We start from the raw sequence: 27,497 nt of genomic DNA on the forward strand, positions 1-27,497 counted from the left end.
GCTTCGAGTTCAACTATTGGTTCGAGGCTGCCATGGCCGCGACAAACATATCATGTTCATGATATTGAACCTGGACAAGGGGCTCGAACAAACAGACAGGGTGCTCGAGGAAGTGGGATCAAGGACGGCGGGATGGCCATCTTGGCTGGAGCAGGCACTGCTATAGCTACTGCAGCTGTGATTGCCGGTTTGAGTAGCGAAGGAAGAGAGGGTGTCTATGGTGATGACTGTGGAGATGGTGGCAGCAGCGATGGTTATGGTTATGATGGTAGTTGTGGAGATGGTGACGGTGGTGGTGATTGTGGAGATGGTGGGAAAGGCGGAGGTGGCGGCTGTGGAGATGGTGGCGGGGGCGGAGGCTGTGGTGGTGGTTGTGGAGGATGTGGTGGTGGTTCTGAACTGTGAAGATGGATGAAAAGTGAAACAAGGGCAACACTAAGCTTTTTCAGATTCCTTTGTTGCTTACTTGTTCCAACTTCCAACTGGCTTTTCTTATTCCAAAGTCTTTCTTCTTTGTTAAGAAACAATTCTAGTTTGCTTTTGTTATTAGCTTTTTGGTCTATCTTTTTAATTTTATTTTGATATGAGTTATAGTTTTAGTATGAGCTGCAAGTAACTTTATTTGTATGGAGCAAAACAATAAAAATGATACTTGTGGTTTACTAATAGAACCCGAATTGGGAATTGAAAATATATTGAAATATAAAAAGATATAAGAACTACAGTAACTTCCCAAGTAATCTGAGGTACTTGGACCCTCCCCTCTCTTGAGTATTCTTACTCAAGTCTCTTGAGTATTCTTACTCAAGCCTAAACCGTACTAACCAATTGTCTACCTTCATCATCTCTCCCTCACCTTATTTATAACCAAACTCCCTAACCCAATTATTAATACATCCTTAATACCCTAATAATATCTCCAACCTATCCTAATAGTAACCTATCACTATTTAAGGAATATAGATTAAAACAAGCTTCTTCGTTTAGATTTGAAAAAATAATTCAGTAGTACATGCTCCCTCCGTGGTATTCAGCCACGTAATCTGACCACACTATTCACTATTCTATTAAGGTAGTACTGAAAAGAATAGTTGCCAACTTACTAAATTGAACAAAGACTATATGTTATGGTTGCCCTGTAGTAGTGACAGCTTCTATCATTTATGAGTAACCTGCAGCAAAAAGGAGCATCATAAAAATAAGGAAGCACGACAGAAATATCAGCGCTGAAATTGAAATAACAGAGTCAAGTAATAAACAACAATCCTGTCAAACTAGATCATTAAATCGCCCGTGAACTCCAAAAAGCATCATAATAAGATATGTTAGATGATTTTCCCCTTGAGTAAGTTCAACATTTTAGAAGTGACCTTAAGAAGAGAACCATTATTTATTATTATTACTTTTTATATCCCATCAATGTTCGTGCCAACTTGCACGCACCTCAACTGATCTCATGGAACAACCTCTTGACCCTACTATATTTGGTTGCCAAGGAAATTCGTAAGATATTAAATTCTAAGTAAGTGACTACTATGGTTTGAACTCATTCCTTCTAAATCCTTTACTATTTACATTAGTCCTTGACCACACCATGATGATTAAGAAGAGAATCATTAATGACAAACCTCTTCCACATCTCTGTCTATGCTATCCTGATGGAGAATCTTTGGACCACCTTTTCCTCCATTGCTCTTTGGCCTTAGTGAATGGTCTTGCATTTTGGGCTTTTGGAAGCCGCCATGGTCTAGCAGCTTAAAGGCAAGGCCGAGGTTCTTCGAAATTGTGCATGTAGAGCTCCATTGTGGCTTATTTGAAGAGAAACCAAAAGAATTTTAAGACAAAGATGTCTAGATTCTGTTTGTTAACAATGTAAAGCTTTCGTAATTATAGCCTTCTTATGATCAACATGGATTGAATTGAATCTTCTTTTATTGTTACTTAGAGCGGGGGTTGTACCTTGTGAAACACAGCTTCCTCCCAAGTTTTAAGAAGCAACATAAACCCATCTTATGTTCGAAAAAGCCGATGTAAGAATCACTTAGCAACTTTAATACGTATAATTCCCAATCCCATATCAAAAAAGTGAAGGATTTCTCACTTCTTCCTTCTTAACACCAGCATCCGGATTGTGGAAATATGGAACTTTTTGATTTTAAGATTTTCTATATGTACAGCTTTATCTCTCAACACCTTCTTTCACTCGGACCACTCCTCAAACTGCGCACAGCCTGGATGAATCTCTTGCTTAATCAGATCATGAATGCCCACAAGGTGATGTCTCCTATATCCATGACAAAAATGTAATTCCAAATATCAGGTATTGTAGCAACAATTCTCAAGAAATCAATCTGATTCTGCCACTTTTTCATTGTTATGATATCTAAGGTTTTCCTATTTCTACTGCCAAAATGCAAATAATCTGTGTCATCTCTTTTATATCTTTGTGGGATCGATCTCCTGCATGGAATAGATGGACTTTATCCTTGATTACTATCCAACTACAACCTGGACTCTTCTTTATCCCTTTTGATATCTTCATCGACCTTATAAGCTCATCTTCCTTCTTATCACCAGAAATAGAGTGTAAATTAGATAAAACCACATAAGGTGTTGCATTATTAGGTTCCAGTTCAAAGAGATTTCGAGCTGCAAGCTCTGCAACATCGAGACGCAGGTGTGTCCAGCTTGCTCCGAGCATTGCTCCCCAAACACCCTGATGAGGGTCAAATGGCATCGACGAAATCAAATGGACTGCTTCATTGAACATTCCAGCTCGGCAAAGGAGATCAACCATGCAAGCATAGTGATCAGCCTCAGGTTGAATGTTGCACAATGATCTCATAGATTCGAAGTATCTCCACCCCTTTTCCACAAGTCCCACATGGACACATGCCGAAAGAACACCTAAAAAAGTGATCTGATTAGGTTCCAGGTATTCATCTTTCATTTTCGTGAATAACTTAAGAGCTTCTTTCCCAAGTCCATTTTGAGCTAGACCTGTAATAATGGAGTTGTAAGTAACAACATTAGGAACTTCTATATAATTGAACATCCTCAGCGCATCAGCCACATTTCCACACTTTGAATACATGGAAACCAGAGAGTTTTGGATTGATAAGTCAGATTCCATACTCATCTTTGTCACAAGAGCATGGACCTGCAACCCTTGGCTTAATATTGCGACACCAGCTGCGGCACTAAGCACACAACTCAAAGTGAGTGGATTTGGCTTGATTGCTTTCTGAAGCATCTGAATAAACCAATGGAAAGCTGCCTCATATTCCTCATTGCTCACAAGCCCTGAAATTACAGCAGTCCAAGCGATATCATCCTTCTCAGGCATCATTTGAAACAAACCAATGGATTTGTCAACCATTCCCTTGCTAGCAAATCCAGTTATCAAAGTCGTCCAAGAAACCACATCCTTTTGTGGCATGTTCTCAAATAGTAAGTAAGCTTTTTCCACATTCCCAGATTGAACATAACCTGCAATCAAAGAATTCCATGTAACTGTATCTTTCTTGACCATTAAATCAAATATTTTAGCAGCTGCATCAATAAAATGACATCTACAATACATCGTGATCATAGAATTTGCTTGATAAGCATCAAAGTCAAACCCCAAGATTAGAGCCAGCCCGTGGATCTGAATCCCTTCTTTGTATCGATCAAAACAACCACAAAGTTCAAACAGAACGGTTAAGGTAGTTGCATTAACCTCCACCCCTTCCCTTCTCATATTTATGAACAATGTGAAGCCATCTTCAAAACTGTCCATTTTCATATACCCATTAATCATTGTTGTCCAAGTAACCACATTTCTTTCAGGCATTTTATCAAACAACTTTCTAGCCCCAATAACATTTCCAACCCTGCAGAGCCCATCCATCATGGAGCTCCAAGAAACCACGTCTTTTTCTTCCATACCATCAAAGATCCGAACGGCATCCTCTATTCTCCCCACCTTCAAATACCCATTGATCAACACATTAGATGACACCGTAACCGGCTTTTCACGATACAACTTCTCAGCCTTATCAAACATTCTAGCATTGACAAACCCAGTGATCATGGTCGCATAGGAAACAGAATTACGCTGAGGCATGCTAGAAAACAGCTCAAAAGCCTCCTTTACCATGTTTCTCCTATGGTATGCCGTAATCATCGCATTATAGGATGCGATACTTCGGTCAGGCATTTTGTCAAACACTTCCTGCGCTTTACTCGTTTTGCCATTTTCAGCGTATGCCGTGAGCATGGCAGTCCAGGAAACGGTGTTCTTGTGGGGCATACGATTGAAAATGGACTCGGCTTCCTCAATACACCCATTCCTTCCGTGTTTCGTGATCTGCGAGTTGCAAAAGACGAGGAACTTGCTGCTTTTCCGGGTTCTGGCAGATTCAAAATTCTGGGGATTTGGAAGTATTTGAGTGGAAAATTTTAAAGGGCGAAGCTGGAAATTTGAACGGGGAAACTTAGGGAATTGTTTGAAGACGAGGGTGGCGCTTGATGTTGCCGTCATGCTCCAGAAAGTTTCATGCTTGGCGATGGAGAACACAAGCTTTGCACCTGTACGCCAACGCTGTAACAAAGTCCTACGAAGGTTTGTTCATTTTACCGGGAAAATTTTCAACTTTTCTTGAAATAAGGTCTTTAAAGAGACATTTTTACCCCCTCAAAATTTTCAGTTATTAAAAACTTGTTTATTGCAAGGTTTTAAACATCGAAAAAATTCAACGTCTCAATTTCGTAAAATATCAATATAATAACCATGTAGATGGATATTTCTAAAATAATTATAAAAATAAAGATGTATAACAAACCTTTAAATTAAGTTAAAAATTGTTAATATTAATATTATGTTTATATTAGTAATATTTTATATATTTTTTACAAAAGATCGTTTATAGACCTAAATTTAATACCTTGATTCATTGTTGTTTTGTTTTTTGTTTTTTATTTTTTATTTAAAAAATTATACTTATTTTCTAGCTTTTTTTTTTTTGTCTTTCTTTTCTAATATTCTTTCAAAACATTCTTTCAAAACGATTTTTAGATCGTAGTTAAGTTTAAGAAAAAAATTGCTTCCTAAGTTTTTAAAGCTATATTTTAGGCTAATGGAAAATAGCTTAATTGATCTAGCAATCATAATGGGTGTATAACCTTTGACCTTTTGGTTGAATTCGTATACATGCTCAAGTTGACAATCGTAGTGGTTGTTGATCGGATAATGTTAATATTGTAGTTCTAATTTGAGAAAACAAAATCGTCTCTCGAAGACATGATTTGTTTAAGAGACGACATATATTAACTTTAAATTATGTCATTTCTTGAAATGCAACAACTTTTTATCACTTAACAAAATCCCAAGTTTTCTATTCATTGATAACATTAATGTGTCAAATTTTATTTTCAAAGACTTAACATTTGGTTTTAGAATCTGATTAATTGTTACAAAACATTTTTAATAAGTGAACATACTAAACAAAGAAAATATAAGTAAATATTATGCGCCTAATTTAAAATATGGAAATGAAAAAATAAAATCATTATCTGAGAGACTTTTTTTTTTTTAAATCTTCTATTTTATTTCATTGAGATCAACAATTATTGGATAAGAAATTGAATCATGTCTTATTCACTAAGTTAAATCATTGACAAGAACTTTTAGTTTGTTATTACGTTTTTTTTTCCTTTTATTAATCAAAATTCAATATTGACAAGAACTTTTAGTTTGTTATTACGTCTTTTTTTCCTTCTTTTAATCAAAATTCAATACTGTGGCAATTGAGTTCATTGCCAAAACAAGTTTCCCTATAACAAATACAGTGTTAATATTGTAAGTTTATGGTATAAAGATTAAAAAATAAACAAATATTTGGGCAATAAAAATTACTTCTTTACTTTATTTACCTTAAAATAAAATAAAGTAACTCCTTTATTTATAACCTTTCTTCTCACACACATACAAAATAAATAAATATAAAAAGAAACTAATTGAATTATTATCATTCACACAGCATTAATATAAATTTCATAACAAAATGCTTAGATAACATACCGATGAATTATGATGCAACAAAATTTAGATGGAAGCACTAATATAAAATGCTTATTAAATTAATTATGCTCAAGAATCATATCAGCAACATTTAGATAGAGATGCTAACGTAACATAACATGTTGATTAAATTAATTGTGGTCCAATTAACACACATTTACACCAAAATGTTCAATGAACATGAGCACAGTCCAACTGTTTAAGGCATCTATCTCCAACTAAAACATCTCGAGTTCGAATTCCCACTCCAATATGTTGTACTAACAAATAAAAATATATTTACACAAAATCGTTTCAATTGAATTTACAATGTGCATTGCAGTAATATTTTATGGAAGTACCCTTCCATTGCAATAAAACAAGCTCACATTCAATATGTTATTTCGCTAAAATGATTATCATAAATTACACCTATAGTTTGTAAAAATCTCAAAATCATTCTCGTGTCTCAGAAAATGGTTCTAAATTTTAGTTTGCAAAATCTGCAAATTTATAGTTTGTAAACCTAGTAGCAAGCAAAAGCTATTGGAGTACAATCAATGGGAAAGATGTATATTTGACTCATACCAGAGGCCAGGTCTCAGCTGTAGCTCATCAAAAATAGCCAACAAAAGGAAGTCCTGAGAATTGAAGCATATATAAAATGTTGCTATATAAGATCACCTGCAAAAAAAATGAAGCATAGATAACCAGTTGTAAGGAATGCAATTGAGGGAGATGTTTCCTGTGGTATTCTCATGTGGAGTAAATGACAACCATTAAACAACCTAGTTTGAGGCTTGAAACCAAAAGAATAAGCAGGAGAATTTATAAATAATAATTTATTAATCGATTTAATAAGTAGTACAAACACCAAAAGGCAATAAAAGTGATGAATCTTTTCAGATGCTAAGTTGTAACAATTTTCCAAATCTATATGTTTCAGGGTCAAAATGATGAATCTTTTGAGAATAGTCCAAAATTTTCCTATTTCAAGATTTCCAAATCTCATGAGGAGTTATTTAGACTTTATCATTTAACATGCTCTTTATTTTTTCTTCGGGTGTGTTTGAATCAGCTTGAGTATACCTTCAATATCCTCGCGGATATCCACCTAATCCTACACCATTTAGCTACCAAAAAACCTATTTAAGAACTTTTAACTCTTAAATATACTTCTTGACAAAACCTCCAAACACCATCAACACCCATCCCCACCCCTCCCACCAAAAAAACCAGCCTAGAGTGGACTTCAATTCTTTTGCGCTTTTTCACTAAAGCTTCAATACTTGATACCAGACACCCACCCGCACATTGCACTTAGCACCAAAAAAAAACATAAAAGAAAAGAAAAAGAAAAGTAAAACCCTCCAATTCAGCTCTCAACACTGTCACTGCTACACAGATCCAGCAACCACATCAGAATAACATTTTTAAGAGGCACCCACAAAATCCTAAAGAGCCTACAAGTTTTCAATATCAAGATGTGGTGAGAAGTTACAGCACAAAATAACTGAACCTTAACTGTATATTCTATCTAGTGTAATTTGCACATTTTTTCATTATTACCAGATCTCTACGCTTCTTCCATATTGTAGACAATATTGTATAACTAAATACTTCTACAGGCCATAGCATCATCCATATTCCACACAAATATTTAAATTTTTTTTCTCACAGCACGTTGGACAGCACCAACTTCTAATTCCAAGAACCACAAGGGAACGGGCCTGAGAATATTAAGATCCAAATTCTTTTGTCACTTGTGAACTCGATAAGGTTGTAGTAGTACATCAAGGATCTTATGTGAAGTGAGAGATTACAAGGTCCCTTTAGTCTTTTAGACGTAAAGAAATAATAAATATAACCTTAACCAAACCCCCAGTAGCAGTAGCCCATAGTGACGACTTCCACAATAAGCATTAGCATGACAAAAACTACGTTTAATGTAATACCAGCAATTTATCTTCTAATATATGTCCTATTTGAGTTCATTGCTCCAATGGTCCAAAGCAATCTGGCGGCCAGACCTGAGAGCAAAAGAAAAAAGAAATCTTCAAGTAAGCAAAAGTAACGAGGGAGAAATGCGCTAGAGTCTTCAGTCTAGAGATAAGCTACAATGCAAAGCCCCAATACACAAAGGAAAGATATCATCCTAGAAAGTACTTTCACAATCCTGTTGACTTCTTAAATAACTAAAGCGGAATCCAAACCGGGGGGGGGGGGGGGGGGGGGGGGGGGGGGGATTGGTTGACAAATTCTCAAGACATATTCCCCTCGTTCTCTTGACATAAAACTCTAGAATTCCAATTCAAGCACATAACCCAAAATAAAAACAACTAGCAAGTCAGCAATTGCACAATGCAAGACGTGCAAGACGTGCAAGACGTGAAAAAGACAAACAAACCTCAAATAAATTCCTAAATGCAAGGATAACAATCGTTTACCTTGAGCTTAAGTATACAGTGGTTGGAACAATTCAATTTTTACAACTACAACATAAAAGAGGGAGAAAGTAATCAAAATTGACGGTTAATCTTACTCTCAAAAACACTTTTCCTTCAATTAGACCGTAAGGTACAGGCCCGAAATGCCGCGAATCACTAGACGCGTACACATTATCTCCTTGAATCCACACATGCCCTTTAGGAACCTAAGCATCCACGCCCAAAAAAGAAACAGGAAAACTAAACAAAGAAACCCGAATCAAAAGTAAAACAACCAAAAAATCCAAAATCCAAAATCCAAAATGATGATCAGCAAATTTAGATACCAGAGCCGAGTGACATCGATTGGAATTGGCAGGGTCCGGAAAGAAATTGACCGTATCACCCTCGAGGCCGACAATGCGCTTGGTCAGAGTCTTCCTCGGGTTGAGAGGAGAGCGAACGAGGACGACGTCGCCGGGGCCGAGCTTGCCGAGCCGGTGGGAGACGTGCTCGGCCAAAAGAACATCGCCGGTGAGATTCAAGGTCGGGAGCATGCTAGGGCCGTACACCTGCAGCAAGCAGCAGATAGTGAAGCTTTTCGTCAGCGGCAAAAGAAGAAGATAAGACGAAGAAGTGAGAGAGAAGTACGGACGAGGGTTGGAGAACAGAGGTAGTTGTTGGTAACGTGAAGCAAGCACAGGAACTTCGCTATAATGGCGGTGCGATCCATTGCTTCCTTCACTATGCTTCTCCACTGTCCCATGGCCATGGCGCCTCTCTCTCTCCTCTCTCCCTCTCTCTCTCTCTCTCTCTCTCAATTTCTCCGCGAGGGGATGAACTGATGGGCCGGCCCAAAACATATAATTCAATACATGGCCCATGGAAGTTTTTTTTTTTTCTATTTACAATTACAAAACCAATTTTCATATGGAAATTTAAAGCAAAGGCTAAATTTGAACACTCGTTTTCATAAATGGAGTAAACTACCAATTTTACGGTAAAATTCAAACAGAGATGATTTTCCAACTTTATTCTATTTTTAAATCTCGTTCAACTTTTTAAGATGTCAATAATTTCTTTGATGGTCAGAGGTTAGAATGGTTACCACTGGTACCATCTTTCTATTGAAAATTTTTATTGAAAAAAACGAAATTATATTAATACATTTGTGTTAATCATAATTATTGTAGTCATAAACTACAATGGAACAATGACTCAGGTTATAAAATATAATGCAAAATAATAATCTCATTTGTCACAGGTGAATCACTGTATTAGGTTTACCTAGAATGAGGTCAAAGAAGTGACGTGAGTCGATCCGCACGATGTAGGTCGACCGGACCAGATGCTATATTAGATCCAACTCCATCGAACCGGCTCAGCACACAACCCTAGTGTTTTCTATAGCTTGAGCCAAAGCTCCATCAACATCATTCATGGAGAAGAAAATAGAAAAGTTCATTTGGGTTGCGGTTGGAATAAAGAGCTCATCTCAAACTCCATCTATCTTATTACTAACCATGTCCTTTAGTTGTTTCAATATTGATATCGATGGAAATTGCAAGGTTTCAATAAATTTGAAATGCTAATAAAATATTTGTTATTTTTGGTATTTATCGTTTACATTGCTGACATTATGCTTATATTTACATTAATGACATTTTTGTGGTATAATAAAATCATCAACTAAGCTTCATTTGATCCAATTCCCATGTTTATAACCTATCAAAGTGCAATCCAATAGTTGGCCTCTGAAGATGAAAAGGCTCAGTATTAAATTAATCTATCAAAGTGTACAAAATCTAAAAATTTTATTAGAATTTAGTATACAGAAACTATCAGAAGCAGAGATTCCATGTCAGACAATCTATAATTGAATATAAAATATAATGAGCAGTTAATTTGCAGCTCAACATGTTCAATCAAATATACAACAACCAGCCAGTAACAAAGCAGCTTGTGTGGTGGCAAAAGGTGAACTGTAGAGTCTCCGTTTGATTTCTGAGGGATTGCAGCAGAGCAGACAGAATTCCTCCATTGGTCAACTTCCCAAGTATATTTTCCTTAACTAAACTAATCGATTCGTTCTAGATTGAACATCACCATGTCCTCAAGCGCGAACCGAAAGGCACTTTGTGGAAGGCATTGGAGATTTTGGATTGCGACATCAGCCTTCTGTTTAGCTAGTTCCTGTGCTCTTTCGATGCCACCACTGCTCTTGACTAAGCTGATGGCTTCATCGAGAGACCCCGGCTCGCTGAATTCCGATTCGATAATGTCTCTCAGTTTAGGCTCTCTCTCCAGAGCAAATATAACTGGGGCTGTAAGATTTCCTTTAGCTAGATCGCTTCCTGCAGGCTTCCCGAGCTGCTTTGTTGATTGTGTGAAGTCCAATATGTCGTCGACAATTTGGAATGAAAGACCGAGATTCTTTCCATACTCGTACACCTTCTCAGTCGTATCGCGATCAACCCCACTAAAGATTGCAGCACCTTTTGTACTAGCAGCAATTAAGGAAGCTGTTTTATAATAGCTTTTGATCAAATATTCTTCAAGTTCAACTTCGCAGTCAAACAGGCTTGATGCTTGCTTTATTTCACCACTGGCAAAATCTTTAATAACCTGAAATTGAACTAATTGGATCTTATATAAGCTATAGATTGCATAACAACATCAAGTTATTCTGATGCTTTATCTATTGGTATGTAAACACTTGCGAAGCGAACGGGAACCAAATTTACCTGACTGATAAGCTTAATGACTTCGAGGTTTTCGAGATTTGCAAGACACCATGATGACTGTGCAAACATGAAATCTCCAGCTAGCACCGCCACTCTGGTACCATATAATTGATGTAAGGTTTCCTTCCCTGGAGAACAACAAACAGCATGAACCATCAGAAGAATAAATCTGCTGATGAGCTAAGAGAAGTCGTAGGAGGAAAGGGGGAAGCAGTGAATACAGACAAAAACATCGCAAGTGTATCATAAAAGGCGAGCCCGAGAAACTTGAAGGTCTCCTCTTTTGAGACAATGCCAAACTTCACATCACATTGTCAAACTTATTCTTCTATTTGATGCTCTTCTCTACCTTTCTAACCAACCCTCCCATCCTAGCAAAGTTGTACTGAAAAGGTGTTAAATTATATTATACAGTTATTTTCCATTAATTTCTCTGTTGCATTTAGGATCTAATAGGTTATGGTTTCCTTGTTCTAATAGGTAAAGATTTCCTTATTTTAATAGGCAATGGTTTCTTTTTCCTTTTCTGATTCTTCTCTATAGTTGCTTTGCTATTTAGTCTACCCTTGAAAAAAGGTATTACATTGAAGCCAGACAATTGTATGTATGTGATAATAATAAAACTATTTGTTTGCATGCAACTAACAAGTTACAGTTGTGACTCGACTCCAAATGAGGAAGAAGTATCGACACGGCAAATAAAGTGACGAACCAATACAAGAACGCAACATGGGTTTATATCCATAACTTCAGAGCGATTGAAAATAACTTTTTACTGTATTGCAACTTAGAAGAGGAAGCTATTTGCCGATTTTGAAAAATATATTTAATTGGCTAAAAACATTTTTCATTATTCCAAAAAAACTCATCTTTATTACATTGCACAAGTATAGGTATATATATGTTTTTTATGAAAAAACTAGTTTTCATTGAGAATTGCCATAATAACTACATGGACATGGGCAGAACTCAGAAATAGGTATACCATAAGAATTTCCAAACTTTGCACACATAAAAGGGGCATACCTCTCCTCATGTCACTATCGTCTAATACATCATCGTGTATCAAGCTTGCAGTGTGGATCATTTCAATGATCTCTGCCAAACGCCGATGCTCCACAGTGAGTTCTCTGCAGGCAATGCAACCAAAATAATAATTGAATTTTTTTCCACTGCTATACTAAATTCAGATTTCCAGGAATGTGTTTATGTGTGGTAGGAATTACTCACTCTAGCCCGACTAATCCGGCTGTCGCTCTTGACACTAGGAATACTAGAGCTGGTCTCATCCTCTTACCTCCAGCACCAAATATCCGTTTAGCGGCAGATACCAAGGCCGGGTTCTCCTTACCAACCATCTACAGGGCATTTCCATGACTTATAATTAGATTATAATCACATTTTAAATGAAATCATCTCTAATAAAGAGGATAGATATTCTTAAAGAATTTCACATTATAGGTGATGAACAGAAAATGAAGACTCCTAATATCCTATTTTTAAAACAACGCCCATCTGTATAAACGAGCAAGATTGCCAAGTTAACATTATATATAAGCAATTTGATGAGTATGTGACATGAAACTTGAAGAAATAAATAGTCATCCTCAGTGTGCTACATCTAAGTTAAATATTTAACCAGGCCTTCACACAAAGAATGGCACAGGCTACCAACCATTATCAATCTGTTAATGACAAAATGTTGAAAATAAGAAATAAAAATGAGGGGAGATGTATTACATTTGTGTTTTTTCAATTAGCATCCAAATATGGACAATCCTACCAAAATATAATACCCTTTTTCAAAGAAGAACATCCCAAGAGCTAATCACATAAATAAACGGAATAAAAATTGAGTTGTGCAAATAAGATATCAGGACAAATCCTAGTTGAGATAATAAACGAAAAGTCGCCCATGGAGTGATCTATCTGATTGTGAAGCAACATACAAGTGCAAAACTACTCGATTTCAGTTGTGAATATAAATGAACCCACGCTTGAGCTTTAAGTCTTCAAACTTGATTTCAGGAAGAGCTTCTATGAGAAGATCAATAATTTGAAGCCCGAAAATGGAAGAAGGAAATAAATTCCCTTTAAAGTACTTCTTTGATCTCTGCCTCATCTTCCGATGCAATTCCTCATCTCAACCTCTCAATATGTTTATTCTTAAACTCATTTCTGTTTGAGAATATCCAACCCCGCGCAAGAAATGAAGGAGACGGCAACCTTGTTTATCAGGGGAGAACTTGTCTTCCTTTGAAAAGGAGGGTTTGAATTTGGTAAACTAAAACTTTAGAAACTTCAGATTTTCTCTTCCTCCTACTGTTCCTTGTCAAATGAGTTCTGTAAATATGGGTTTCTGCAGAGTTCTTCCGTTTTTTTTAGAACCCAATACCCATTGTGGGGTATTCCAAATTTTTCATCTCCCTATTATTGTACCACACCACATCTCCTTTCATAATAAAGATTTATGTCCTATAACAAAATTAAGTTTCACTAAAACTTTGTTCTAAGAAACAAAAAACTGAATTGGAAATAGTTCCCAAACTAGATCTAACGAAGAGCTACAAGGAATGTTTGAGATTGTCTTTGCTTTCAAAATTTATAGCAATTTAATTTCACTCTCAAATTTGTTCAACGTACTTGAGACCATATGGGGATTTCACCGTTTCTGTTATATCATTTCCTCCCCAGTTAATATTTTTGAATAAGATACGAACTTTTCATTAATATATGAAAAGGAACAAAAATTGTTCAAAGATACAAACTCCCAAAAGTGTAAAAAGAATACAAGCAGAAGAAATGAAGAATAACATAAAAGATTAAACCGGAGTTATAAAAGCCTCCCAATTATAACAAATCATACTTGGAGAATAATCAGATAATAAATTAGAAAGAGCACACCATTGTTATGTCATTTCCTCCCCAATTAATATTATAATCACTTGTTGGGTCTTTTGCTAATTTCCAAACTCACAAAATGAGAGTGAATGTTAAGAATTACTGCAGCCTATCAACTTAAGTTTTTAGTTTAATGGTGATTTAACAGAAACCAACAGTGAAAGATAGTTACACTTAGCTATTGGGCATAACTAATACAAATAAAAAAATAAAAACCAAACCAACCTTCTGGAAGGTGCTATAACCGTGGGTTTACAAAATTATAAATAAATACCATCATATTTCCCACATCAATAGCAAACAAGAAAAAAGAAGAAGATAAACCATCATGTGATATTAAGTTTTGGTGGTATGTGCAAGAGCTCACACGCTTACTGTGGGTGTTGGACAAGTCCCAAAAATCATCATTTACACCATCACCACTATTAAAAGGGAAGTTACTGTACCTGGTTGTGTCTTCATAGATTCTGGATTTAATCAATTTCATGGTTTTGCTCAAGATGTGTTTGTGGCTCTATGATCTCCTAGTTCTCCTTTTTCCTAGTACAGACAATAAACTCGTTATCATTAGAATTTTACGGCTGAACTGGAATCAATTGAGTATTAGCTTAAGGGTTAGAAACAGAGATGAGGTTATCAAGGCCAACAGGACCTTGGTAGCTGACTTTGGTCATTTGATGACTAACAGTAGGTTTCCAAATCTAATCTCAAAACCAAGGTTCCTTAGTCACCCTTTCTCAATAGTAGTTTTGGGATGGAATGTTGGTTCTCAAATAAAGGTGACATACATGAAAGTTCAGACTTCTTGGTTTGTAGAGAGTAGCATTTATAACGTTTCTAGTTGTTGGCATAAACACATCTTATGGCCTTGAGATCCAGTTTGTGTTTAATTTGTGAAGATGAACAAACACAGAGCACTGAAATGCTTTTGGTCGGATAGTTGTGGAAAGTCCAGGATTAGGATAGAATATATATATATTTTTTTTTATATCCGTGTGTCCAGGCCAGCTTACGCGCACCTCGACTATTCACGGGCCGACTGCCTGGCCCTACTAATTTGGTTGACAAGGAGACTCGTAGGATATTAAATCCTATGTAGGTGACCACCATGGTTTGAACACATTCCCTCTAAGTCCTTTGCTATTTATATTGGCTTCATTGACCACTTGGGTCATCCCATGATGGTTAGGATTAAGATAGAATTTTTTTAAGGACCTAAAAAGGAATTTACAGTTTCATACTAGAGATTTGATGAGATAGGCTTCCGTTAGAATGGCTTTTCTTTTTACACATATTTAGGATAGTTGACAGTAAATGTGAAAGATCTACTAACTTCTAAGAGCTTTGGCAATCAATTCCCTCATATGCTAGAAATTCTCCAAAAAACAGAGTTGAATAATCTCCGATATTATATTATATAAGGACTTGAATATTAGTGTTTTCTAATAACAAGGTTTTGCCAACTCCAAAAGATAACAAGAATTTTTTCTTATAAAGTCTTTAACCCAGGACCTTGATCCCATTAAGCAAGGCAGCTCATTTAAGCAAGAATACTTGGGCAGCAATACACCACTTCAAACCCTTCTATTATTCTTACAATTGCTCCATTTCTTTTCCCTTCACTTCACTTGTATGAAAATTAAATGACTAGCATATGAAATATGATTGGAGATATTTTTAATAATGTTAAAATCTATAGGTGACATGCCAAATCCAGAAGGTAAGGTATATTCGTTCCAAGGCAATAAAATGGATGATAGATGTCATGATACTGTAGGGAGACACCATGTGCGAAATCATAGTTACTAAGAAAATAAGTTGGGAATGACATAAGTGCAGATGAGAACCTGAGGTAGCAAATACAGAGAATAAATGATATTTAATTGTAGTCAAGCAATTAACTTGAAACAGACATGGATCAGGGATAGATGCAGATTGAGAATCCTAAAACCGTTCTGAGAAGTGCTCCCTGCAGTATTTCAAAGCAAAAAATATGTATATCCAACCTCTTTCCATTATAGATACTGTGACTGTGACTATAAGCATAGTTGTCCAAACAATGCATAATTTCTGGTATGAGCAAACAGTAATACTGTAAACACTCATAAGTTTCGAAAAGTTAGCCCTGTACCAATTACCAGCATTGAGAATACATGTAGCTGTTACTGTAGGAAAATCCAACATATCTCTTTAATCATATGGTGGAATTTTGAACAATTGGAAAGCGTTTGTTTAGCTCTCGGGTGGGGTTTCCTCTACACCAGTCCTCAGGCTGTTCCCTTTTTTGTCTGATATATACAAGCAAGTTTCTTATCTAAAAAAAAAATGGTGGAATTTCAAAACAAATTTGTTGCATACAAAAATTCGAAACTAGCATCTTCTAAGATATAACATAAAAACATGGTATAAAAAAGTAAAATTCAGAGAAAATTGCTCAAAATTTAGAAAATGAAGGCCCACGCCAGAAACTATAATATCTTAAACTCAAAACGATGAAATGAGAGAAACTTCTATGCTCAAATAATAATAAGCTATAGAATTCAACATAAGCATCGATGACCCTCAAAGCTACATAATACGGTGAGAAAGTTCTCTGCAACTTACAGACAGAAGATTTTGGTTGAGCTTCTGGAGATCATCGCCCACAACCTCAAACAAATTTGTCAGCGAGATTGGGCGGGACTCCTTCCTCAGTTCCAAGAATGCTTGAGGACCTCCAGTAATACCTGTTTTGTCAAAAAGAAAGAAACAGAGATCTATTACATCACAAGCTTTTGAAACTAACCGTAGGAATAAAATGGAGCTGCCTAAAGCCAAAAATTTACTTGCCATCGAGTACGGTTTCTGGTTTAGTAGTTGAAAACACTCTGCACTGGCCAACGTTTCGTCGGGAACAAGCCAAAGTTGGAGTTTGGTGCCTCCTCTTTCTACCCTTAGAACACGGTTTAACATGACTCCTCACCGTATATCGATCCAACGGAGTATTGGAAGAACAACCACAAGCAACATAATCCAAAACATGCCTTCCGAAATCAAGGCTCTGGCATATGACAGACATCATTCCTAGTCAGACCCAGAAATCCAAACCACCAAATATCAAGCTAAAATCAACAAAGCCAGCCCAAAAAACCCACTCAACTTCTCATAGACAAATCATCAAACACCTAATGTGCACTCAACAACTGGTGGGTATGGAAGCAGAACCAAGAAAAGAGAACCCAATAAGCTTCACAGAGGCCATTAACATGGAAAATCAACAGATTTAGCAGAGAGTGATAGATTACAAGTGGGAGCTAAATTGGGTGGATAGAAGATGCCCACATAGGAGCTCTCTTATTTTCTTATCAGTAGTTAAAAGGAAGTTATGATATGAGGTTGGTGGCGCTCGTACCAAGAGAAAGCTTTCTTTTTTGCTTTGCGAAAGACCCGTATGCCGCGTAGAATGCCTAAGCGCCTTGGAAGTAGGCGACAAATCTACAGCTTCTTCGCGGTTTAGTGGTGGAGCTGAAGCCAGCTACTGCCGCCTCCAACTATTATTGGGAGATCAGAAATTGGGTTTCAGGTTACCCAATTTTCCATCTTTCCATTCCTGTGATTGCAGTGAATTCTTGGGTAACAGTATAGTGATGGCGATATCCTCCAAAGTTATTAAGATTGACATTAATTTATGGATGAACTTCCAGACATCAGACATGTTACCGCTATAATTTTTCTTTGTAGTTTGGTGGTAAATAAATTCATGTAGTTTCAGAGGGTGTAGGTTTTGTTCGAGCCAAATTAGTTGAAAAGACAAATTTTTTAGTAGAATGGGGTGGGGATTATAACTCGCGATGAAATAATCTTTACGTTGACAGTTAAAAGACATTGGTCAATCTTCTATTTGAAATTCAAATTTAGTATTGACACTTATTATATAGAAATGTGTGTACCATTTTGATTAAATATTTGCGGGCCAATGTCAACATAGATTGTCAAAGGAAACATAATTCAACGATAATTAACATATATCTCCCACCAATAAATTAATAAATAATTAATACAGAGATCTAAACAAACAAAAACTGATAGTTGAATTACCAAAGTAGTCTTTAATTATTATTTTATTATATATTTTCATTCCTATGACCCTTACATGATTGATTTTTTTAAAATAATATTTTTATTTAAACTTATTTTTAAAATAATACTGCATTAAATAAAATTAACAAAACAAAATGTATTTTTTGAACTGTTTTCGAAATTAATCATCCACTTGGTCGTCTCTTCAAGAGACAACCATGTGTTAGAATGGTCGCTTCTTCACGGGGCAACTTGAATTTTTAGGAAATAATAAATATTATTATTATTATATTATATATTTAAAAGTAGAGATATATTTAAGAACTCAACGATTGGTGCAGTGAATGGTCGTATAGTTTTCTTGTTTCTACACATGGGTTCGAACCCCATAAATCATAGGTTTTTTTTAACAATTTTTAGTTATTATTTTTTTTAATAATCATAAAATATAATAATAATAATAATGTATTGTTTAAAAATAATAATAATAACTAAAAAGTTGATTAATTGTAAAAGAAAAAATATGTAATTTATTAAAAATGATATTTTTTGAAATATGTTAAAATATAAACAATAAATAATTATAATATATAAAATATAATAATAATAATAATGTATTGTTTTAAAATAATAATAATAATAATAATAATATGCCTATGCATTTCTTTTTTTGAAAATAATATTTTTTTAAAATATCTTAAAATATAAATAATAAATAATCATAATATATAAAATATAATAATAATAATAATAATAATAATAATAATGTATTGTTTAAAAATAATAATAATAACTATAAAGTTGATTAATTGTAAAAGAAAAAAATATACAATTTATTAAAAATAATATTTTTTGAAATATATTAAAATATAAATAATAAATAATCATAATATATAAAATATAATAATAATAATAATAATGTATTGTTTAAAAATAATAATAATAACTATAAAGTTGATTAATTGTAAAAGAAAAAATATACAATTTATTAAAAATAATATTTTTTGAAATATATTAAAATATAAATAATAATAATAATAATAATAATAATAATAACAATAATAATAATGATGATGTTGTGTTGTTTTAAAAAAATAATAATAATAAATAAAAAGTTGATTTATTGTAAAAGAAAAAAAATCTATGCTTTTGGGGATCAAACCCATGAGAAGAAGGAAGAAAGTTGAACTATAATCCACTGCGCCACTATTCGATTAACTCAACAAAAAAATTCTACTTTTTATTATGTAATATAATAAATAATAATATTTATTATTTCCCAAAAATCCAAGTCGTTCCGTCTTCCCCAAACAACCTTGTGATGTGTTCCAACATATGGGCATCTCTTCAGGAGACGTCCATGTTTTGATTTTTTAAAGAAATTAGACGTGACGCTAATAAAGTGTCACGTCCTTATGGTCGTCTCTTGAAGAGAAGACCAACTAATAAAGATGGCATAAAGACGACTAAGTGGGGGATTAATTTCGAAAGTATTAGTTTTGAAATAAGTTTCAAAAAATGCATTTTTATCTTATTTTATTTAATGCAGCATTATTTTAAAAATAAATTAAAAAAAACATTATTTTAAAAAAATCCTACATGATTGCATTATAATTTTTCTTTTTCGTACTTCTTTTTTATTTTTTATTTTTGGTTGGAAAGTAGAATACATCATCTTTTCATCATATATACATGTTTTAACCGGTTAAGGTTGGTTTAGGTGGACTACATTTATAAATATTAATAGATTATTTTCCACTATTATGTTTTATTTAATGAATCCAAAACTTTTCCTTTTCTAAATTTCAAATTTTCTACGCCTAAAATTTAATTAGTTAGAATTTATTTTTTAACCTAACTTGTCTATCATTTTTCTTATTTTTAGTTCACACCTCAAAGTTTTCCTACACCATTTTTCTTGTTGTATTCCTTGTTATTTCATAATCGTTTTAGGGGTAATGATGGTTTTGACTTTTTTTTTTTAAAAATTAATATAAAATGTAATCCCGATTTTTTTAATCATTTTCCAATTTCCCCATTTTGAATCTTTGTTGGAAAAATATTTTCATAAAATTCTCATAATTTTGTGCTTACATTTTCTTACATAAGTTTAAATACATATTTGATAAAATACAAACTTTTTAGTTTATTTATTTTTTCAAATTTGATTTGAGATGTGTGGTACCAACATATTTGTAAATATTTACTCTTTATGTTATATATATATATATATATATATATATATATATATAGTAGTTACCCCTTTATTATATTATTTTTAAAACCAAAATTATTGTAGTCTAACATTTATATTAGTTATTAACTTTTAATAATTGTCGTTGAAAACATAAAAATAATATTTTTTATTCAAACTATTTTAATGGAAAGAAAAAAGTTTGTTCACAATTTTTTAGACTAAAAAAAATAATAAAAAAAGTAACTTAAAAATAAACATAGAAAAAAAAACTTATTGGATTCAATGATACTTAACTTTAAAAAGTTGTTATTACAATTTTAGATTTTTTTTAGTACAACAAATGTGAAGATAGACAATTGAACCTCCGATTTTTAAGGAATGAGCAAGATGTTAAACGCTGGACTATGCTCACGTTAACTTTAATTACAATCTTGAGTTTAAATCATGAAAAATGTAAGTTATTGTAATATCTATTATTGCATCATTCTATTAACTAAAACAAGCATAAATAATTTTTTTTTTTCAACAATTGCATAGTGAAGATCGAATCATCTATTTTTGAGACAATAATAGATCCTTATTCATCAAGTTATACTTGAATCAACAAGAAACACATACATTTGGTACAATGTGGCTTAAATTGTCATTTGCAACATATTTCCTATAGGATAGCTTAATAAAATCTTCATTGAAGTAATGAGTTTGTCCATAATATTTACTATGTAAATAATTTAATCATGTACTTTAGAATTTATATCGATTTCATTCTCGAACTTTAATATATTTTTAAAAAATGATCAATAAACCATTTAGGGTCGCACTACATGTGTTTATAGAATTGCAAAGACTAAACCATTGCATAGTAGAAATTGAAAAGCTGACAATATTTTTTACGATAAGAACTAAACTGTTACACAGTAAAGTTTCACTGTAAATTTAAAACTACAATATCATAATTTTTTTTTTATTTTTGAGATAGATCATAATGTTTTTTAACCAATATCTTTATAATTGATGCCATTATATTAGACTATTATTTCTCTAAGTCCATATTGCAATATACAAAGTTTCATTTAAATGTATATACAGAAATGGAGTGTTTATAATTCTAATTACATGGCATAATAAAAACCAAAAACAGTTAAAGAAATCCCCTTAAAAAAACATTAAAAGAAGAGATGACCCTACAATAATTGTCATTTGAATGAAACACTCTACTGTTGGTTATACTTATACCTACCTAACTCAGTTACTCTACTCCATTTAGCAGGCAATGGCAATGGTTGCCATTCTAACTTTAGTTTTGCCTGCAACAGCTTCTAAGTTCCTATTATGAACGAATCATACTATAGATTTACCGTTGCTCGTACCGGGTAATAATGGTTAGTTTTAGAGCGAATGACCGACTCGTGTGAGGCTCTCAAATTACAGTGCTGGTAAGGGGTTGAATTGGGAAGAAGAATCATTCTATCATTCACAAATCCAAACTTCTAATTTGCGACGTTAGTCTCGAGTAAACGTCTTTTATGTTTCTGTTCTCGTACGGGAGGATCGGCCCAGAAACTCGTCCTGGTTTTGCAGTGAAACAAAAGCAAGAACCATGTCAGTGGTGAAAAGTTGGGCTTGAAAGAGCTAAGATGGTAAATTTGGTTCAATCAAACAAACCTAACAAAATCTCATAAGATACAAGCCAAATACCCTATCAGAATTTGTCCATTGAATAGAGAGAGAAACTATGAAAAGGAAAAACAAAGAGAGAAAAATGTTCACACCAGTGGGCACTTTGGGTGGAGGATGATGAGCCTTTGATGGATTCCCAAATTTTCTATCAGGTAATCCCATACTATTGTTTGGGACTTTGGGATTTCGTCGAACCGGCTCACGGTCAGGTGAAACCAAGTTTGTGCAAACAGTAGACCTAAGAAAAAGGTTAGCAAATTGAGTTTGCAAAAACACCACCTGAGGCTGAGATCAAGCCTTATACTACACCCACCTAACCATATGTTATAACAATAATATGGACTACTTGGCCTTGGCATTAGGAGAGAGGAGCTCCACGCTCAGTCAAGAGCGTAATTCAGACATATGTGAAGAAAATGAAGAAAAAACTGAGGTATTTGTTAAAAATTTATAACTTCATACCGTGGGAGGGAGAAGTGTTTCCGTTCGAGAGGCAAAACAGGTGCGCTTTTACCACCATTCTCCTTGTGGTAGGTGAATTGGTTTTTGAACTGACTAGTAACACTGACAATGATAGGAGGTTGTCATATTTTGTACAACAAAATCCAGCATAAAAGAACCCAATAATCACTTCAAAATAATGCAGTTAAAAGCAAAATGTATTTAAACCTGGGATAGAGGAGCTTGGTAGTCTCTCCAATCAAATAATCTTCACGAATTTGAGGATGGTATTCTAATATTTCTCTGTATAATAGTTCCCTTACATCATCCTTTGTTAATTTCCGTCTCTCAAACTCGAATTCCGATCTTGAGATTGGCTGACAAGATGGCTCTCTTTCAACTTTGGCTAGGCCCTTAAAGTAAGGATCAGCCAAAGCCTGTAAACATATAAATGAGAAAAAGGAGTTAATTGTATTTATATTGAAGAGAAGGGAGTGATTGCTCTGAACACAACTCCAATAATCCCCAGATTCACATCTGTGAAATAACAATCAAACTAGAAAATTTTTACCTCCACAGCCGATGGTCGATCCTTTGGATCAAAAGCTAATAGCCTTTGCAATAAACGGATGGCTGTAGGATCCGCATTGGAAAATCTTTGTGAAAATGGAACTGCAGGTTTCTTTCTCATTTCTGTCAAATATTTCCTAGCCTTTTCGTTCCGAACCTAAATAGTTCCAATAAAACACGAGTATTAATTATATTTGAAGCTAAAAAGAGAGAAGTAGATTGATCACAAAGAGAACGGAAGGGACAGAAAGATGGAGATAGAGAAAGAGCAAGCAAAACATACTCCTGCAATGGTTTCCAATGAGGGAGTCCCGAGAAGATCAGTAATCAAATCCAACTGATGGGCGACGCTTTTACCAGGAAACAATGGCTTCCCCGTCAACACTTCAGCAAATATACATCCAATGCTCCAAATATCTATCGCGGGAGTATACTGTAAACAGGATATAAAAAAGCAAACATTAGAAAACAAATATAAGTTTGAACGGCAACTTCAGAAAAATAGATACAACCTGATACAGTTACCTGAAGGACAGATATTTCAACTTCCAGGACAGTTCAATAGTCCCCCCTGAACAAGAATTATTATAATCTAGGCATTATTGTTTCCTACAAAGCACTATATACATTATATACATGATGAAAATGAAAGAAATTCTGAATGAACCATGGCCAGTAAATCACTGGAGACGCAGATCCTTGACCTGGGGAAGAAAATTTATACTGCTAAGGTTATTTGACCTCTTCTTTACTTTTTGTTTTCTTTTGGTTTTTCCTTCTGTGGTGGTTGTGGGGGGGAGGAGGGGACACTTTCGACTTTAATATCGGAGAATCAATAACATGAGCGACATAGGTCATCTAATGATGCATTATCAAATTCACTATATAATGAAAATGTACATAATCATCAAAACATAATAAATGTCTAGGAAGGCATCCAAAATAAACAAATAATATAGGCCCGCAGGCATGTCAAGAAATTACACATTTTAGTAAAAGAAATCAATATCAGAGGTAGGTGTTCAATGTGAGTTAGTTAAATGCCTACCTTGGAACAAAATGATCCACACAGCTCCGGAGCTCTGTACCATCTAGTAGCAACATAGTCCTGCAAGCAGCATCATTTAGAAACACAAAAAAATCAAAACAATAATTTGCAAATAGCAAAATGAAAACATACTGTCCAAAATATTGTAGTTGGGACGTCACTGAAAGCAACTCTCGCAAGTCCAAAATCACAGATTTTAAGCTTGCAATTGGCATTGGCCAATATATTCTTCGGCTTTAAATCTCTATGATATACATTTGCTGCAAGCATGTTCTTTACCTAGTCAGTATTTTCAATATAAAAAGCCCCCTTCAAACCCAAAATCTAAGAAAGAAAAAAGGAATATATAATTGACAAGACATTGCAAGCACACTAAGAAATGAAATAAAAGCTTACAATTACATATGTTCTAACAAATAAAGAAACGTCTGAAGTACCTGCATGCATAAATTTCAATGCACGTAGCATCTGATAAAGAAAGAACTGATGATGTTCACGGGTCAAGTCATCATTTGCTTTAATAACTTGATGAAGATCAGATTCCAGTAGCTCAAAAACCACATAAATGTCTTTAAATTCTCTTTTAGAAGGTGGCAACATAATGTGTTTGATCTCAACTATATCAGGATGCCGTAACAATCTAAGCAACTTAACTTCACGGAGAATTCGAATAGCATCAGATATGTGATCAAAAATATCATGAATCCTCTTTATTGCAACTTTCTGCCCAGTTTGCATGTCAAGAGCAGCACAGACAACTCCATAACTTCCTTTTCCAATAACTTCAAGAATCTTGTATCTATTAGCATCCCCGTATTCAGTAAAAAAGTTTATTTCCCTGGCCTCCTAAAGATCAAATGGGGTGTTAAGAACATCAGAAATAGAAAACAACAAGGGACAATTATGATGCAAATGTTTAACTAACTTTAAAACAAAACTAACTATAGAATATTGTAAGAATCGTACAAAATGCAATCCAATATTAGAACTTTTCTACAGTGATCGTGAATTTCATCAAATGAGTTAGGATGTACAAAAACAATTTAAGAGGAACTAAAACCTACACATCTCATGGAAAACACAATAGTTACATAAAAAATTGTTTCCAAACCAATAATATCAAATACAGAGTAAGCCCCTAGAAAGTCCTATATCCAAAAGGAAACTACAAAAACAGTCCCATCTCAAAAATTATAAACATGATTTCTATCATCAATAATCCCCCCTACTCATGGATCACGACTAAAAATCACCCAATTCAAAGACGCCTCCCTTTTCTTCTTAATCCCTGACCCCTGCAAGAAAATCATATAATATAAACAGAATTTCGAAAACATAAAGCCCTACTGAGTACTGAGTAAACTGTGCTAGTGCTAAGAAACCAATTGGAAGAAGATCAATAGATGATTCATTCTTCCCCAAACGCAGCATACAACTCTTTGCTGGTTGATCAAATTAAAAACCCATTGCACACAATTTAAGGGGAAAGAAAAAAAAATACACAGACGAGCTCGTTCAACACCAGAACAAATACAAGATTAAAAACGGTAATAGTTCCTTCAGTATCCATAAATCATCTCAGGCACCAAGCAGTCTCAAACAAGATTCAAACCACAAAGAAACATAATCTACCTTCCTTGGATGATCTTGCGGCATCTTCTTCTTCCCCCTCCTAATTCACTTCTCAAATCTTCAGAGCAAACCCACCCACATCCGCCACACCCAGAGCGGCTCCGAGTGACGAGTCCAAGATCGGTCTCGGAAAACCCAGATCGAAGATCCACCGAAAACCTTCGAATTCCCACCAGACAAAAACAAAACAACAACCAGAAACTTCAGAAAAACCAGGCAAATCGACGGAGATCGGAGAGGGGATCGAAATGGAAGGCGTGGGAATAAATTACAGATATTTATAGAGTTGGTGAATTTGGGTATACAGAGGAGTGTTGCGTGGTTTCTTCCTTATCCACACCACACTCGCAAATTCCTTCCTTTCGTTCTACTCTCTGCTTTCAAATTTGGGTGGGCGTACGGCAGTGGTTTTCCTACTAATTTTCTTCTCAAAGCCTAAATTATACCCAACTTTATGGTTTTATTTTCATCAAGTTTTTAATCTTATCCCAATCTTTTATATTTGTTTTGGAATAAAATCTTTTGTTATTTAGGATAAGGATTTGAACTTTCGACTCGAAAAAATATTTTGTTATTGATCTTTATTTAATATATCGATAAAGTTAAATAATCGAGGATAAAATTAAAACGGTATGTAATAAATTATCAAATTTATTTAATCCTTTTTTTTTAACTTTTGACTTAGAAAATTATCTTATCTATTGAGATATTTTAATTGATGAGAAAATATTTGGTTATTGATCTTCATCAATGTCTCGAGAAGATTAAATGGTTGAGGATAATTTATTTAGTCTCATTTTTTCTTCTGATATTAAAATATTTAATTATAGTGAAAATTGCTAACAAGTGGGTTTCTTTAAGGGTAAATTGAATGATTTGAGGTAAAATTGAAACTTTGTATAAATGAGGGCAAAACTAAATTATCTATATAGATTTAGGACATTTTATATATTTTAACCTCTGGTTCAAAATAAAAAAAGGAAAAAGAAATAGATTATCTTCAATGAAATCAAGGTAAATTATGTATTTATTATTTACAATTGGATTATCTATGCTTATTTTACAATTAGTCGTTGTTTTTTATACTAATTAAGAAAACGTCTAACAAGATTATCTTGAACCCTAACTTCTTATTGATGAACATAAGTGGTTCTATAATTATTGTTTTTGATACGAAAAGGTTATAGTTTATCTAATTTGAAATTTGTTTTTCTACATTCATCCAAAGAATTCAAAAGAATAAATAGAAGAAAAATATTCATAATGTTAAAAAAATCTATTTTTGTCCTGCTTCACATAAATTGATTATAACTTGTATCGAAATGCGCATGGCTAGTACACTATGTAATCTTTCTATTGTGTAGATTTCGTCAAAATCCATTTATTTTAGAAAAATGCTACAAAATTTGTAATTTTGATAGGTCAAATTTATGCTTCAATAATTATAATTCCTAACCTAAAAAGAAAAACGACTACACCTACTCCTAACTCTTACTTTTTAACTGAATTACCCTACTTAATTACCTATCTCGGCCAATCTCCCATAATTATATATCAATTGGCTATCATATATGTCATTATATCTCAATTTTGAAAAATTAAGCGTCATGTTTGAATTTTATCTATTGATGCTGTGGGAGACGTTAAAAATAAACATTATTTAAACTCTAACGACATGTTGAATTATTTTATCTTGAATTTAATAATTATGAAGTGAAGAATCGAACCACCAACCTCTAATTAAGTTATGCTCAGT

General features: G+C 34.0%; 4 protein-coding genes across 4 annotated transcripts; all 4 read right to left on the reverse strand.

Annotated features, from left to right (window-relative positions):
- Positions 1-960: 960 nt before the first annotated feature.
- On the reverse strand, positions 961-4,719 carry LOC111012917 (Tetratricopeptide repeat (TPR)-like superfamily protein). Its single transcript, XM_088119204.1, has 3 exons — positions 1,960-4,719; positions 1,629-1,808; positions 961-1,172 (listed from the first exon to the last, which is right to left on the reverse strand). The coding sequence occupies exon 1, from the start codon at positions 4,523-4,525 to the stop codon at positions 2,384-2,386; it is 2,142 nt and encodes a 713-aa protein (XP_087975330.1). The 5' UTR covers positions 4,526-4,719; the 3' UTR covers positions 961-1,172; positions 1,629-1,808; positions 1,960-2,383.
- Positions 4,720-6,292: 1,573 nt separating this feature from the next.
- On the reverse strand, positions 6,293-9,305 carry LOC111012797 (Peptidase S24/S26A/S26B/S26C family protein). Its single transcript, XM_088118555.1, has 5 exons — positions 9,125-9,305; positions 8,817-9,041; positions 8,586-8,696; positions 7,999-8,073; positions 6,293-6,727 (listed from the first exon to the last, which is right to left on the reverse strand). Exons 1-4 carry the CDS (start codon positions 9,239-9,241, stop codon positions 8,035-8,037), a joined length of 492 nt encoding a protein of 163 aa, XP_087974681.1. The 5' UTR covers positions 9,242-9,305; the 3' UTR covers positions 6,293-6,727; positions 7,999-8,034.
- A 959-nt stretch (positions 9,306-10,264) lies between these two features.
- Positions 10,265-17,551, reverse strand: SPS1 (solanesyl diphosphate synthase 1). The gene is made up of 6 exons (XM_022287124.2): positions 16,944-17,551; positions 16,719-16,840; positions 12,444-12,571; positions 12,240-12,343; positions 11,214-11,341; positions 10,265-11,094 (listed from the first exon to the last, which is right to left on the reverse strand). The coding sequence occupies exons 1-6, from the start codon at positions 17,173-17,175 to the stop codon at positions 10,546-10,548; spliced, it is 1,263 nt and encodes a 420-aa protein (XP_022142816.1). The 5' UTR covers positions 17,176-17,551; the 3' UTR covers positions 10,265-10,545.
- Positions 17,552-21,420: 3,869 nt separating this feature from the next.
- On the reverse strand, positions 21,421-26,158 carry LOC111012852 (mitogen-activated protein kinase 19). The gene is made up of 10 exons (XM_022287135.2): positions 25,742-26,158; positions 24,547-24,955; positions 24,242-24,369; positions 24,110-24,169; positions 23,345-23,494; positions 23,063-23,218; positions 22,720-22,928; positions 22,513-22,614; positions 22,143-22,288; positions 21,421-21,939 (listed from the first exon to the last, which is right to left on the reverse strand). The coding sequence occupies exons 1-10, from the start codon at positions 25,763-25,765 to the stop codon at positions 21,845-21,847; spliced, it is 1,479 nt and encodes a 492-aa protein (XP_022142827.1). The 5' UTR covers positions 25,766-26,158; the 3' UTR covers positions 21,421-21,844.
- Positions 26,159-27,497: the final 1,339 nt, after the last annotated feature.

This window comes from Momordica charantia (assembly GCF_013281855.1).
Source record: "Momordica charantia cultivar OHB3-1 chromosome 10 unlocalized genomic scaffold, Mcharantia_2.0 BLBB01000010.1, whole genome shotgun sequence".
Classification (NCBI taxonomy): domain Eukaryota; kingdom Viridiplantae; phylum Streptophyta; class Magnoliopsida; order Cucurbitales; family Cucurbitaceae; genus Momordica; species Momordica charantia.

Excerpts from the sequence above, each read along its gene's own strand:
- LOC111012917 (XM_088119204.1), bottom strand. The coding sequence starts at position 4,525 with ATGACGGCAACATCAAGCGCCACCCTCGTCTTCAAACAATTCCCTAAG.
- LOC111012797 (XM_088118555.1), bottom strand. The coding sequence starts at position 9,241 with ATGGCCATGGGACAGTGGAGAAGCATAGTGAAGGAAGCAATGGATCGC. Across the intron at positions 9,042-9,124 it reads ACCTCTGTTCTCCAACCCTC|GTGTACGGCCCTAGCATGCT; the intron begins GTCCGTACTTCT and ends TGCTTGCTGCAG. Across the intron at positions 8,074-8,585 it reads AAGGAAAAGTGTTTTTGAGA|GTCTGGCCGCCAGATTGCTT; the intron begins GTAAGATTAACC and ends TTTTGCTCTCAG.
- SPS1 (XM_022287124.2), bottom strand. The coding sequence starts at position 17,175 with ATGATGTCTGTCATATGCCAGAGCCTTGATTTCGGAAGGCATGTTTTG. Across the intron at positions 16,841-16,943 it reads ACCAGAAACCGTACTCGATG|GTATTACTGGAGGTCCTCAA; the intron begins GCAAGTAAATTT and ends TTGACAAAACAG. Across the intron at positions 12,572-16,718 it reads TCAACCAAAATCTTCTGTCT|ATGGTTGGTAAGGAGAACCC; the intron begins GTAAGTTGCAGA and ends AATGCCCTGTAG.
- LOC111012852 (XM_022287135.2), bottom strand. The coding sequence starts at position 25,765 with ATGCCGCAAGATCATCCAAGGAAG. Across the intron at positions 23,495-24,109 it reads GTGGATCATTTTGTTCCAAG|TATACTCCCGCGATAGATAT; the intron begins GTAGGCATTTAA and ends TCCTGTTTACAG. Across the intron at positions 21,940-22,142 it reads TCCACCCAAAGTGCCCACTG|GACGAGTTTCTGGGCCGATC; the intron begins GTGTGAACATTT and ends CTGCAAAACCAG.